Source organism: Bos mutus, chromosome 22, assembly GCF_027580195.1.
Source record: "Bos mutus isolate GX-2022 chromosome 22, NWIPB_WYAK_1.1, whole genome shotgun sequence".
NCBI classification, from domain to species: Eukaryota; Metazoa; Chordata; class Mammalia; order Artiodactyla; family Bovidae; genus Bos; species Bos mutus.
The window spans coordinates 43121627-43136689 of NC_091638.1; the positions used below are offsets into that span (position 1 = coordinate 43121627).

A 15063-nucleotide genomic window follows, 5' to 3' on the forward strand; every position below is an offset into this window, starting at 1 on the left:
CACTTCAGTCCTTTCTCCACAGGCAGCCAAGGGACCTTCTCAAAGCTTAAAGAAGATCACCTCTTTCCCTGGCTCCCAATTCTTCAATCACTTCCCTCAGCTCCCAGGAAAAGGCCACACCCCACACTGCAGCCTAAAAGGACCTTTCGATCTGGCCCTGCCTCCCTCCATCCTCTCCCCACCTCCTCCTCTGCTCACTTCTGCGGGGCCTCACTCCCCTCCAGCTGGCTCCTCCTCACCCTTCAGGTCTCAGCTAAAACGATACCTCCTCCAGATGCTCCCCCTGACCACTCTGTCTAGGGCACCATTCTGTCTAGGGCAGCAACTGCCGTTCCCTTGGAGCAGTTACACGATCTGAGCGTCTCTCTGTGTGCTGGGGGGCTCCCTGCGGCATGCCCAGGTTTAGCGCACGGTCTGCGCCGGAGGCCCCACCCTGAAAGGCAGGGAGGAATGACTCATTCCTTATCCCCTCAACAGGCAGTTTCTTCTCTCGTGCGTCTGTGGCTGACGGGGCCTTTCACGTGCCTCCATCTCAGGGGACTACAGAGGGCAAATACTTCTCCAGGCAGGGAGAAAGGACTGGCAAATTTGCTATATAACATTTCTTTAAAAACTTGTAACTATACAACATTACTTTTTTTTTTTCAAATTACAAAAGGAATACAAATGCCCCACACTGTGCCAAGCGCTCAGAAAATACTATCTCATCCAGTTTTCACAGACCCATCAGACGACTATCATCGTCATCTAGAGCTGGAAGCAAGGAGGCTGAGGGAAGGGAAGTGACTTCTACAGGGTCACAGAGGTCTCAGTGGAGTGGCATGGGAATCCAGGCTTCTCTGGCCCAGAGCCTCCAATCACTGGATTATCATAAAGAAGAAGCTAAGAGCCACCTGTAATTCTCCCATTCACGTTCACAATCTTGCCTCTATCCCTTTATCAGCTAAGAAAATTTAATTTCCGCAGTCACAGTATAATCGTCATAAATCCCCAAATCACAAGATCCTAGCCAAGACAGAAGATTCTGTTCCATTATCAAAAGGCTTTACGTTCAGGATCTGAAGATGTCTGCCAAGGTCTGCGGCTCCAGGCCCATTTCACTGTGAAAGAAATTATAGCCTCAGATGCACTGTGGCTTTAAGTGAGGAGCAGCCACCAGCAGGGACCCAGGAAAGAGCGTGGGTGGCCCTGGTTCTCCCATGGGGAGCCTAAGGGTGCACGATGCTGGGAGAGAGGGGTGCTGGGCTGTCCCATGGGGCCCCCCAACCCTCTCACCTTTTGGTACCTCTGCCCCCCAGATTTCTGATAAAGAGCTACCTGAACACTCAGAAGTCCCCAGGCTCCGCATCGAAGGGGTCTCTCCCTCAGTCTGTCGCATACCTGACCGCACCTGACCTGGCCAGGTGTCCAGCCCAAACGGCAGCCGACTTCCTCCAACCCGAGCTCTACACCACGGCCTGGGCACACGTGGCAGTCAGGTGAGCCATGCGGAGAAACCAACTATCCCACCTGGAGGCAGGCTCCTTTACACTTAGGGCCTCTGGGGTTGGCTGGGGGGGACAGTCTTGAATACTCTTCCAAAAACCAGCCCCCTTTTCCAACCTCCTCACTCCTCTCGGTTTCTGCCATGAGGGGCAGAGAGAAGGCAAATTCACACCTGTCACTTCCCCATCCTGCTCAAGATAACAGGAAGACATTAGCTCTCAAACCAGTGCAAGGAATTTTTTAAATCTTTAGGCTCTTATTATGGTTTGAAATACAGAGAATGTACCCATACAATGCAAATAACAAAAACTATCAGTACTAATGCTGACAATATTATAGCATAATAATGTAATTATATATGACAATGTAACATAATAATTATATATGCAATAGTTATATATAATTATATAATGTAATACTGATAATACTAGTACTGCTACCAGTACTAATATTAATACTAATAAAGCATTGCAGTCATCCCTCTGTATCGGCAGGGGATTGGTTCCAGGATCTCTATAGATATCAAACTCTCAGGATACACACACAAATCCCTTCCATAAAATGGAATATTTGCAAATTTGCAATATTATGGGTATTTGCATAAAACCTATGCATACCCTCCCATATACTTTAAATCATCTCCAGATTACTTATAATACCTAATAAAATGTAAATATTATGTGAACAGGAATAAATACGTTACTGATACGTTAATAGTTACCAGTGTGCACCAAATTCTACTTTTGCTTTTTGGAACTAACTTTCAGGAGTTTGTTTTTCCCAAGTATTTTTGATCCTTGGTTGAATCTGAAGATGTGAAAACTGGATACAGAGGGATAATGGTACTTGCATGGTCAAAACATCCCACAATCTAAAAATAATGCTTAAAATATGAGTATAACAAAGGATTTTGTTTATTTCCAGGGTCTAGTAAGCTTCAGGGCACATAGACAAGACCAAAGACTCCTCCACTCTGTCATTCAGTAAATACTGTCAGACACTGACTATGTTCCAAGAACATCCACATGTGCCAGGGGCTGGGAATAAAGACTGGGCGTGGCCAAACACAGACAGTCCCACGGAGAAGAGACTTAACTACCTAGGAGGGACACCTTCTGAGCCCTCCCCAACCAGCACACCAAAAACAACCTGGAAAAAAACAGCTTAAGTACATAATAAGAGGTCTTACATCCCAACTGGTGATCCCAGGGATGGTTAATAGTTATTTCAAGATCAAAACTTGGATCATTCAAACAACTTGGAACATTCATCTATTTTCTCCACAAATATCTAGCAAGTACTTAATAATCCACCAGGCTCTGAGGATCCATCAGTAAACCAGTCTGATAGAAACCAAAGTTCAGGCTTCACAGAAGTAACATTTCAGCTGGAGTGGAGGGGTGGGCAAAAGAAGGCTGCTCGGGGTAATTAAAATGCCACCCCGGTTGGCCTCCATATCCGCGGACGCAGAGCCTGTGACCATACCACACTGTTTCATACAGGGACTTGAGCATCTCTGTTTTGGTATCTGTGGGGGTCCTGGGACCATTCTCCCTGCCCCCACCCACCCCCCAGAGATAGCAAGGGATGGCTGTGTATTGCTTTTTGCTCAGAACTCAGATGTGTCATGTGCTTATATATCCCGTGACAAAGCAACGTAAGTATTGCCTAATAAATAGCTTGTTTTGCATACAAATTCCAAGGGTCAGGAGCGGATGGGCAGGGAACAGAAGATAAGAGAATAAAGGTTAACTAAACAAATGACCAATTTTGTAGTCTGGAGAACAAACGATGGTTTTCTTTCCTCCTTTCCAAAGTCCCTTAGGTGGAACTTGGAGCACAGTGGGTGACTGGCAGGCTTCAACTAGCCTTAGAGGAAAATCACTCTCCTTGCTCGGCACAGAAGCCAGTCAACTGAGTGGCCTGAAAACACTGGGATCAGGGTGGAGACCACATCAGAAAGAGCGGAGGGCGCCTGGCGCAGCTAGGGGGTTATGAACTCCTTCCTCACTGCGTGACTTGCTTAATTAACCTCTCTAGGACTCCACGTTTCCCACTGCAAACCGGGAATGCCTTACCCTTAAAAGGGTTAAGGAGTTTATATACAACAAGGACATTGTTTAGGTTTCCAACACCAACAAACAGTCAATAAATAGAACTGTTCTACTTCTGTGGGACCCCAGGCATCCTGGGATCAAATGCCATCAATCCCTTCTCCACTCAGTCAAGAAACAGAACCTTTATTTTCTCCGGCCTTTAGGCTCATAAAGGACTCAGTGCATCACTTACAGACGCTGAGGCAAGCCGGGGCCGATGAGCACGATGCGTGGAACCAGACCACTGTCATCCATGTCCAGGCCACCAAGGTGAGCTGCCAGTCAGCCAGAGCTGAAAGGGCCCCGTTCTGTTTCCCCAGCAAGCTGCCAGGCCGAGAAAACCTGCCATCATGCCTCAGCCCTGCTCAGTGGCTGCCCTCATTTCACTTTCAAGCCTTTAGCCCCGGGTATTTTAATTAAAGGACTTAACTCCAAAGCAGTCTTGCTGGCAGCTCTTAGAGAAAAAACGTAATGAGGCAGTGTTATTGGATTTGCTTCAGGTTGTTCAAATATTTCCTCCCAGAGAGAAAAGCAGGTCAAGTCTCCCCTTAGCCCCACAGACAATCCATAGATGTCTGATTCCGTTTCCACTGTATTTTGTGTTTGTGCATAATTCACTGTCTGCCAGCAAATACTAGAGCACTCCAACACCCGCCGTCAGACTGGGTTCTGGGGGGCTCAAGAGAGGCCATGCATGGCTACGATCAAGAAAGCACTGCCACGGGGAAATACAGGCTGCCCCAAGGTCCCACAGCAGGTCCAAGTTCACCCCCCTTAAGGAGTCAGAAAGCCTTCTCAGAAAAACCATACAGGCCAAGACTGCAAGGGCGAGCTGCAATCAGCCAGGCAGTGGGTGGAGGCTGTGGCTTTGGAGAGGAAGGATTTCCAGCAAAGGGGTCAGGAGATGCAAGACGTGGAGGCAAGGAAAGGCACAGCGTTTGGGAGGAAATGCACGTCCTTCCAAGGAGAACCTAAAGGAAGACGACGAATCTGGAGAGGAAGGAGGGAGGCGAGAAGGAAAGATAGGCACGGCCTGGCCCCTCCGACAGCACTGTGAGAAGTCTGGGTTTTGTGTTCACTCCAGTGGGAAGCCTTTGCAGGGTTTCCATCAGAGGAGTATAGCGATGAGTTTCATGCTAGAAGGATCATACAGGCTGCAGGGGGAGGAGAGGACTGGAGGCTAGAGGCCAGTACAGAGCAGGCAGCAGTCTGGAAAGGGCTGAGGGTGCCCCAGACCATGAACCTGCCAGAGGGCAAGGAGAGAAGTGGGTGGATGCATGATGGGTGGATGAAATATTCAGGGTGTGGAAGAAAGAAGGGACAGGCTTCAGACAGCAGTGGAGTGGCATGGAGCTAAGAATGGCTCCTGAGCTCTAGCTCAGGCCGCTGGGACTCTGGGCCTACCTATGGCTGGAGAACCAAGGTGGTCGCTTCAATCCTCAGGCAGCACGCCCAGAAGACAGCCGCCTTAGAACGGGAGAGCCCACCAGGGTTCTGCAGCAGCTCCCGGCGGCAGGCAGACAGGAGCGCCACCTGGTGGCCCATCACCTCCATTGCATGGGTGGGGTGGGTGTGATTCTGCCACCTCCATTCCACTCTGTCCACCATAGAGGTGCTGCCTGCTGTGTTCAATGCACCATCGGCACAGGAGAGGGTAAGCAAAGGCTGCAGTCTCACCAGACACCTAGAAAGGAACCGCACCTGCCCACTGTTCACCTGCTTTCCAAACCCATGCCCTGCCTTCAAAGGCACCAGGCGCGACCTGCCGGGGTTACCTCATTTAATACCCATGACCCCAAGAGGGAGAGACGCGTAATCTCAGTTTTAAGGATGAGCAGCTTCTTGGGAAGGCGGTGCTGATGCCGACCCTCTAAAGTCATAATGGGCAGGGAAACCCGCACTTTCTGGGCTCTGGGCCCTGGGAGGCCCTGTCCTCTACAGAAACCTCAAGGACCCAACGGGGTCTCATCTGGAAACCAGACGTGCCCAGCAGAGCAACACAAGGGGCTGGTGGGAACAGTGGCAGAGGGGTGGGCAAGCAGGAGCAAACCCTGGCCCAAGTTCTGGTCCTGGCCCAGTAACATCCAGCCTCAGTCTCTGGTGGCTTTGGCAACACAGGGTAGCGAGTAATGCTACCAATTCTTAATCGAGAGACTGACTGCCCTGGTTCAGAACTCACTGCTACCACTCATTAGCCAGTGCCTAGGTGAGGAACTTACTCTCTAGATGCCTCACACGCTTCCTCCACAAAATGGAGCTAACAATAGGATCTACCTTGTAGGATTATTGTGAAGGTTATATGAGTTAATAGATGTAAAACTTAGAGAGCCAGCTTGAGTACATAAACAGGGCTCCCCAGGTGGCTTAGCGGTAAAGAATCCATCCCCCTGCGATGCAGGTGACAAAGGAGACGTGGGTTCGATCCCTGGGTTGGGAAGATGCCCTGGAGGAGGAAGTGGCAACCCACTCCAGTCTTCTTGCCTGGGAAATCCCATGGACAGAGGAGCCTGGTGGGCTATAGTCTAATGGTGGCAAAGAGTCAGACATGACCGATCACAGAGTATAAATGCTACAGAGTATAAATCCCACTCCCACCCCAACCTGGACACGAGAGAAGCTTGAAACCAATACAGTCACAAACTAAGGCTGACTGTGTTCAGAGCACGGTGCCAGGGTGCAGCTCAGCCTTGCCCCAAGGAGCCCCTCCTCTCTCTGGCCCCCCTCCTGCTCCGTAAGGCAGAGGCGGGCACCCTCGGGCAGCTCTTCATCACTCCACTCTTCAATCCAGAGCCCTGAGAATTCAGGGATGCGGCTCTCAGGTGAGAAAAGGGACCCAGGGTGTAAGTGGGAAAGTGAGGGTCTCTAACTTTGCCACACCGGGTGCAGCCTGAGCACCAAGGCATCTGACCCGGGAGGGCGGCGGAGCACCTCCGCTCCTTAACCACATCCAACTGCTGCGAACTCGGCACGGGGTCAGCGGCCCAGGTACAGGCGGCAAGGCGGTGAACACGGCAGACAATAAACGGCTATTTTCTCGAGAAAAGCGGTGCTGTCCCCCCCTGGCCCAGGTCAGCCTCCAACACTCCTGTATTCTTTCTTTCAAACCAACTTGAAACTGCCCCAAGCACAATGAGAAGCGAAGGGCCAAGTTCCAGAGCCCACCAGCCGCTAGCACGCACACGGACACCGTCGAAAAGGCTTAGCCAGACGCAGTGGGCTAGGAGAGAGGCGGCTGCTTGTCAGACTGCTGGGAAACACACGGCCACAGCAACCTTCTTCCAGCAGTCTTGCCAAGCTTCCGGGATGATTTGTGGAGGCAGAAATCAGAGGTTAACGCATCTCTGCATCTTTGTAGGCGCACCTCTACTATGTCACCGTGAAGATTTTCACAGAAGCTCTGGAGAAACTGGAAAGCCAGCCAGCGATTCACCAGGTGCTCAAACGCCTCTCTGACCTGTATGCCCTACATGGCATCCTGACTAACGCGGGCGACTTCCTCCATGACGGCTTCCTGTCTGGTGCCCAAATAGACATGGCGAGAAAAGCCTACCTGGACCTGCTCCCCTTCATCCGGTGAGTGGCTGCCCTTCACCCTCAACCCTCTGTTCATTTCAAACACCAAAACCTTCAGCTCCAAGATTCTTGCTAAATGGGGGTCTGGCAAAAGCAGCAACAGTCCTGGACACACTATGGATTAAGAAAGGGGAAAAAATAAGGGGAGAAAAATCACAACTAAAATGTTTCAGAGTAAATCATCTAGCTACCTCAAACTCTAACATGATCCGGCAATGATAGAATCCATAGAATATGAATAAAATAAAGCATACTACATATTAATACTGTGTATCAAGAATAGTATTAATGAGTCTTACTTAGTCTTCAGTTCAGTCGCTCAGTCGTGTCTGACTCTTTGTGACCCCATGAATCGCAGCACACCAGGCCTCCCTGTCCATCACAAACTACTGGAGTTCACTCAGACTCACGTCCATCGAGTCAGTGATGCCATCCAGCCATCTCATCCTCTGTCGTCTCCTCCTCCTCCTGACCCTAATCCCTCCCAGCATCAGAGTCTTTTCCAATGAGTCAACTCTTCGCATGAGGTGGCCAAAGTACTGGAGTTTCAGCTTTAGCATCATTCCTTCCAAAGAAATCCCAGGGCTGATCTCCTTCAGAATGGACTGGTTGGATCTCCTTGCAGTCCAAGGGACTCTCAAGAGTCTTCTCCAGCACCACAGTTCAAAAGCATCAATTCTTTGGCGCTCAGCTTTCTTCACAGTCCAACTCTCACATCCATACATGACCATTGGAAAAACCACAGCCTTGACTAGACGGACCTTTGTTGGCAAAGTAATGTCTCTGCTTTGTAATATGCTATCTAGGTTGGTCATAACTTTTCTTCCAAGGACCAAGTGTCTTTTAATTTCATGGCTGCAGTCACCATCTACGGTGATTTTGGAGCCCCAAAAAATAAAGTCTGACACTGCACTTAAGGATGGAGAAGGTGATGGCACCCCACTCCAGTATTCTTGCCTGGAAAATCCCATGGACGGAGGAGCCTGGTAGGCTGCAGTCCATGGGGTCTCGAAGAGTCGGACACGACTGAGCGACTTCACTTTCACTTTTCACTTTCATGCATTGGAGAAGGAAATGGCAGCCCACTCCAGTCGGAGGAGCCTGGTGGGCTGCAGTCCATGGGGTCTCGAAGAGTCGGACATGACTGAGCGACTTCACTTTCACTTTTCACTTTCATGCATTGGAGAAGGAAATGGCAACCCACTCCAGTGTTCTTGCCTGGAGAATCCCAGGGACGGGGGAGCCTGGTGGGCTGCCGTCTATGGGGTCGCACAGAGTTGGACACAACTGAAGCGACTTAGCAGCAGCAGCAGTACTTAAGGAACACTTATGTTTACCAGACAGTATGCCAAAAGCTTCTATATTCATCATCTCATTTAATCCTGATAGGCTTCCGAAGTGGATACTATTAATTTCCCTACTTTATAAAGGGGAGAAAACTGGGACTTAGGGTTGAAGGTCACACAATCAGCCAGAAGAGGGGCAGGGCACAGTCTAGGACCCATCTACCTCCAGAGCACGTGCTCTTAAACTGCATGTTAAAATGAAGGCTGAGCTATTGTTTATTTCAAATATATCCTTATTTTTGTTGAATGTGCTTAGTTGACTAAACTCACTTTAATACTCCCTCAGCTTCAAGATGACATTTTTAAAATGTAGTAATTCGTGTCCTGACTTGTAAAACAATTTGTTGTTGTCCAGTCACTCAGTCATGTCTGACTCTTTGCGACTGCATGGACTGCAGCATGCTAGGCTTCGCTGTTCTTAATGATCTCCTGGACTTTGCTCAACAATAATATAGTTTTTACAGACAGCATAAGCAGTGCAGTTGACCGCCATGACATACTAATGCAATACATTCATCCTGTCACTTTATATATAATCAAAATGATCACTTTAAGAAAACCAAAGCCCCAAAAGACCAGGATACTGGAAGAAATAGAAATTATTACTAATTAGTAACCATTGTCCGTAAGATGGAAAAGGAAACAATCTGTGACATTGCTTTTCTGAGAAAAGACGATGCCTGCTTTGTTTGTTGGAAGCCACGCAGGGCATGACGCATAAGTGTACGACTCTTCCCCAAAAACCTCCAGTAGTTCACACCATCAACAAGAATAGGAGAACAAAAGAAAAGGGGACTTCCCTGATGGTCCTGCAGTTAGGACTCCACGCTTCCACTGCAGGAAGCAGCCACAGGTTCAATCCCTCCTGGTCAGGGAAATGAGATCCCGAATCCGGCAAGGCACAGCCAATAAAGAGTTGAACTTAAAAAAAAAAAAAAAAAAGATATTCATGAAGGAGATTAAAAAAAAAAAAAGCAGACCAACTTCTTTTCATTTTGAACAATATCCAACATGTTACTTGTGACTCCAAGTTGATGCTCAGTGAATTGAAACTCAAAAATTATCAAAACTATATCAGATGTAAAATTATGTCCCAGGTATGAAACTGTCCCTAATAGAGAGAATCCAGTGGTTAAAACCATTAATAGCATAATTGAGTACTGCACACTTCAAGCCCAAGTGTGTCTAACTTTCTGAAACGCTTGGCATTTAAAGCACATGAAGATGATAACGTTCTAGCCCTGACTGTTGGTGATAATGAAACACAAAAGATCACCGATAAGCATGATTTTTTTTTTTAATTTGCAACAGCATGCTGAGTGCTTCCCTTGGGCCCAGAGACTTACAATTCAGACAAGAAAGACAGCACTGACGCAAACAATGTGCGTGCATCAAACCCACACTCGGATTTATTCACATTACGGTTTCTAAAGTAACCTTCCTACTGCGGCCGGGTAATTAGGAGCCTAAGAGACTCCAGGCTTTTAACAGTCCTGTGCCACACTCCACGCCTTGATTATTCAGCATCACCCTCAGATTTCTGAGCTGACAAACGAAGGATGGCACACTATTCTAAGTGACACTAAGAACCAGCTCTCTGCGTCATGGTAATTAGCGACTAAAACAGTTTTTAGTGGTTTAAACAGTCCTAAAATCCCAGGGGTGACACTTTTAGGCAAAGATGGCAGACTGAACATGTGCATTTACTTCTGTTCCCTCCTGAAACCCTACTAAAAACATCAATAAATTAATTTTAAAATGTTAAAAGGCATAAACCCCCAGAGAGAGAGCGCAGGAGAGGGAAACAGGAACTCTGGAGAGGAGATGGACAAACAGTGACTCGGCAGACCTGATTACACTGAATCACAAACCAAAAGTAGCAGAAGCCGAGAAGCCATCAAGGGCCACCACAGAACCCAAGAGCTGCAGCACCAGGTCCCTCTGGCAACGGGGGTGAAGGGAGGACCGACAGGGTGGGCTGGAGTCTACTTCAGAAGGAGCCGGATCCCCGCTCCCCTCCTCCTCTCTGAGCAGGGGTAAGACCTTCCCTGACCAAACCCTGGCCGAAGGCTGAGCAGAGGGTCTGCAGACTAGAAGACCTCAGGCTTAGTTGAGGGTGAGGACCACTGGGCCACCCTACAGAAACCAGGGGCCTGAAGACATGTTTATAGGCTAATGCTGACAGCCGTCTCCCCCAGCCCTCTTTTCCCACACATGTGCATGCGTGCCAAGTCGCTTCAGTCATGTCCGACTCTCTGTGACCCTGCGGACTGTAGCCCACCAGGTTCCTCTGTCTCTGGGATTCTCCAGGCAAGAATACTGGAGTGGGTTGCCATGCCCTCCTCCAGGGGATCCTCCCGATCCAGGGATCGAACCTGCCTCTCTATGTCTCCTGCACTGGCAGGCAGTTCTGTACCCCTGGCACCACCTGGCAAGCTCCCTTTTCCCACAAGTGCCCAGCAAACTGGCGGCCAGGTCAGTGTCCTGTAGGAAAATGCCATCATGGTCCTCTGGAGAATCTGACCAGTCCAAAGAAGAGAGATGTGAAGATACTGACACCAGGGTTCCCCAATGGTCCACCCAGTTCAGCCCACAGGGAATTCCACACTGACAAGTACACCAGACTTGTAATCAGCTAGACTGTCCTACTCTTAGCTATGACCAGACACTCAGGGATTGCCAGCACTCGAGGAAAACCCGTCATAAAAGACAGAGACCAAGCAAGAACAAGGCAACTCCAAAGACACAAGAGAATCTTCCGGGTGAAAACTTTTTTGAAAGATCAGTAACATCCTCAAAGAGTTCACAGGACGTATGGCAAGCAGAAAAGAACGTCATTTCTTAAGAAGTAATATTCAGAGAAGAGCAACAGAAAGAGTTCTGTGAAATCAATGACAGCGAAAATGAGAAGCTCAGCTGAAGGACCGGAGGACAAAGCTGCAGAAATCTCATAGAAAGCAAGCAAACCGAAGACGACAGAAAAAGGACAGAAGACAAAAAATAGTGAGAGCACTGATTCTAACTGTCCATCTGAAGAATGGGACTAGAAAGAGAAGACAGAAAATACCGAAGGGAGCAAATCATTAATAAAACAGTGCAAGAAAACATTCCTCAAATGAAGCATACGAGTTTCAGGCTGAAAAGGCCAGAGGAGAAGCAACACACACCCATGAACCAGGCCAAACATTTAGGCAGCGGTCACAAACACTACAAAGGCAGGACAACAGGGCCGGGGATTGGGAACGCTGCGGCTGGGGACGGAGGACCGGAGTTTCACGAGGTCAGAGAGGGCCTCCCAGGGACGGTGATGATCTGAAGAAAGATCTGAAGGTGGGGAGGTAGGAGGAGCATGTGGCTGGCTGGGAAAAGCACACTCCATGCAAGGGAGAAGTACGAACGTTGGCAGGCAGAGCACGCTCGGCACGTACACCCAGGGAAAGAGAAAAGGCCGCAGCAGCTGGAGTCGCATGACTGAGGTGGAGAATGAGAGCAGAGGTCGGCGAGCTGCGGGTGTGCTGGCAAGGGCAGTGCAGGGGCTGGAGGGCACGGCAAAGACAAGACTCTGCCCTTCGCTGTGACTGGTTCTGAGCATAACACACGCAATCTGAGGGAATCTGAGGTGTGTATATAAAGGATCACTCCAGTTGCCATGTTAGGAACCGACTGGGGAGGGGTGAAAAGCAGAGAGACCAGTTGCTGCTGCTGCTGCTGCGTCGCTTCAGTCATGTCCAACTCTGTGCAACCCCAAAGATGGCAGTCCAGCAGGCTCCCGCGTCCCTGGGATTCTCCAGGCAAGAATACTGGAGTGGGTTGCCACTTCCTTTTCCAATGCATGAAAGTGAAGTTGCTCAGTCGTGTCCGACTCTTAGCAACCCCATGGACTGCAGCCTACCAGGCTCCTCCGTCCATGGGATTTTCCAGGCAAGAGTACTGGAGTGGGGTGCCATTGCCTTCTCTGGAGAGACCAGTTAGGAGGCCGCAATAAGCCCGGTGAGAGATGCTGGCGGACTGGACCAGCGTGACAGCACTGGAGGTCGGGGGAAGCGGTCCAAGTTTGGGTTTATTCTTGAGACAGAACAAGATTTACTAACAGATCCGACGTGGAAAGTAAGAGACCGAGAGGAGCTCAGGTTTGGGGCCAGGACCGAGTCACCATTTACTGTAAACGGGGAAGGCTACAGGAGAGCCAGGATTGGGTAGGGTGGACAGAATTTCTCGAAGATCAGGAGGCTGTTTTTGAATACCTCAAGTTTGAAGAGCCCGCTAGAAATCATGTAAACCGTTAGTAAGCAGGTGAGGCTGGAGAGAGAAATGCAGAAGCCACTGGCGTGCGGTTGGTATTTAAAGCCACCAGAAGGACAGTATCACGAGGGGTGAGTGTATGAAGAGGAGAGGCCCAGGCACTGAGTCTCAGGACCCTTCAAAGACAAGGAGGAGACGACCTTGACAAAAGCTGCTTAAGCGGAGTGGAGGGAATGGAAACCTGAATCTAGCTGAGGAGAACAGCCAGACAAGAACAACTGGAAAGAGCAAGCATAAAGAAGCTGGACACTTTCAAGGAGTTTTGTCACAAAGGGGAGGCGAGGTACAGGTGAGACGATGGGGAGGGAAACAGAGTCAAATGAGTGTTTTGATACAGATGGGAGAAATGGCAGCCTGTTTGTACACCGATGGACACGACCCAGTACAGACGGGAATTTCGACATTGCGGTGGAAATACAGGAGGACTTCTGGAACACGGCTCTATTGGGCAAGCGGGGAAGGTATCAGTGCACAAGGGGGACTGGCCGGAGCTGGTAACTAGGACAGTGCACCTGTTCAGAGAGAAAACCCCGTATGTTTACATGCACGCTTGGGAACTTGTGGACTCCTCTTACCACTTCTATTTTCACACCAGTGAAACGGGACTCAAAGTCACCTAGGTTAAGAGAGATGGGCAAGTGAGCACCACAGATCTGAGGATCAAAGAGCAGGTGGGAGAGAAGGTAAGAGAATGAACAAGTGAATGAATTCAAGCCACCAAGAGTGACTGCCAAGCAGCGATCAGGGCCCGCTCGAGTCTTCAGGGCAGTCAGTATTGGTTTTTCAGGCATATATTGTTACAAAGGTGTGGGACAAAGTCGGTGGAAAACGGGATATAACAAGGGATGGTATTTTGCTGAACAAGTATGACAAGCAAGAAACCTGTTGAATGTATCTTGCAGCGAGTGAATATAACAGACCATGGAATTTCAGATGGATGAAGAAAGACAGCTCACATAGATAGGGGACTTGAGGCAGTAGGTGCCAGTAGTGTCAAAGAATTATGAACAGCCCTGTAGGAAAACCATGTCATAATGATGAGGAAAGGCCATCCAGGATTAAAGTAAGTACAGTATCCCACGCACCTCAAATGCCGTGTGAAATGAGGGTTAAGGAAGAGTGTAAACAGTCATGTATTTTATTTCATATCCTCTGCTAAAAAAGGAAGAGAAGCATGTAAACAAGTTTTTAAATAACTTCATTCCATAGGTTAAAAGAAAATAATTTTGCTGCCTGAAAGGTAAAATGAGAATTACAGAAGTCAGAGCAGTAGAGGGAGTAAGCTAGAAAGACAAGAAACGGTGAAAAAGAAAATGGCTGGGCTTACGGTGAAATGAAGACATGCATGACGAGCCCGGGTGTGTGACCCTGGCAGTCAGAGGGAGGCTGCAGATCAGTGCAGGAGAGTCAAGGAACTGAGGCATCAAGTTCTAGAGGATCCACACAGACAGTGAAATCACTAAGAATTATGACAGAAGGGCCAGGAGAGCGATCCCTGTGTCAGGAGAGCGTTGGTGGAGCACGGCCGAGCTGTGAACAGAGAGCGTCTAAAGTCATAATAACATATAGAATACACAGCCGTTACAAGGTAAGCACTGAATGTTAGTCTGGCCGAAACTAACTATACTAGGAGGCAGGACGACCAAGGAGAGGAGGCAGAGGCTGGGGGTGGGGAGGGCACGGTGGCGCAAGCGAGGAGAGGCGTGCTAAAACAAATCCAATCTTCTGTAACAGGCACAGATGATATCTAGCAACACTGAACAGGAAGTAGTAATACAAACAAGACACTGAGAGGCATTCAGGTCAGTTCCCTAAAAAGCCGCTAAGAGAGTAAAACTTCGACTGCCTCTAGGGGCTGGGGGGAAGAAATGGAGGTGAGAGGCAGGGATATGCTGAGTTTAAATAACAAGCCTTGAAAACCTATTTGACTCTTTCTACTGTGCCTATATAACTGATCAAAAATTAAAACTTGCAAAAAAAATTAAAACTGAGCTGTTCAAAAAGTGGATAATGGTGCAACTTCTAATTAGATGTTATTATTCACCATTCCAGATGAATCAAGCAATCTAATATACTCACAAACTCTCTTTTTTCCTCTCAGGAAGGATGCTATCTTGTTAACTGATGCTTTTGACTTCACGGATCAGTGTTTAAATTCAGCACTCGGCTGTTATGATGGACATGCCTATGAACGTCTGTTCCAGTGGGCTCAGAAGTCACCCACCAATACTGAGGTAGCTGACTAGAACACTTGATAAATT

At 48.7% G+C, this 15063-nt stretch overlaps 1 protein-coding gene across 4 annotated transcripts in view; it reads left to right on the forward strand.

The window, feature by feature from the left end:
• Nucleotides 1-15063, forward strand: part of ACOX2 (acyl-CoA oxidase 2) — a 30907-nt gene that overhangs the window by 11676 nt on the left and 4168 nt on the right. For all 4 annotated transcript variants that reach the window (XM_070359183.1, XM_005898983.3, XM_014479198.2 and 1 more), the window contains exons 11-14: nucleotides 1299-1478; nucleotides 3746-3851; nucleotides 6937-7154; nucleotides 14904-15036. In XM_070359183.1, coding sequence (XP_070215284.1) covers nucleotides 1299-1478; nucleotides 3746-3851; nucleotides 6937-7154; nucleotides 14904-15036 — 637 coding nt within the window. The remainder of the gene's footprint in view (nucleotides 1-1298; nucleotides 1479-3745; nucleotides 3852-6936; nucleotides 7155-14903; nucleotides 15037-15063) is intronic.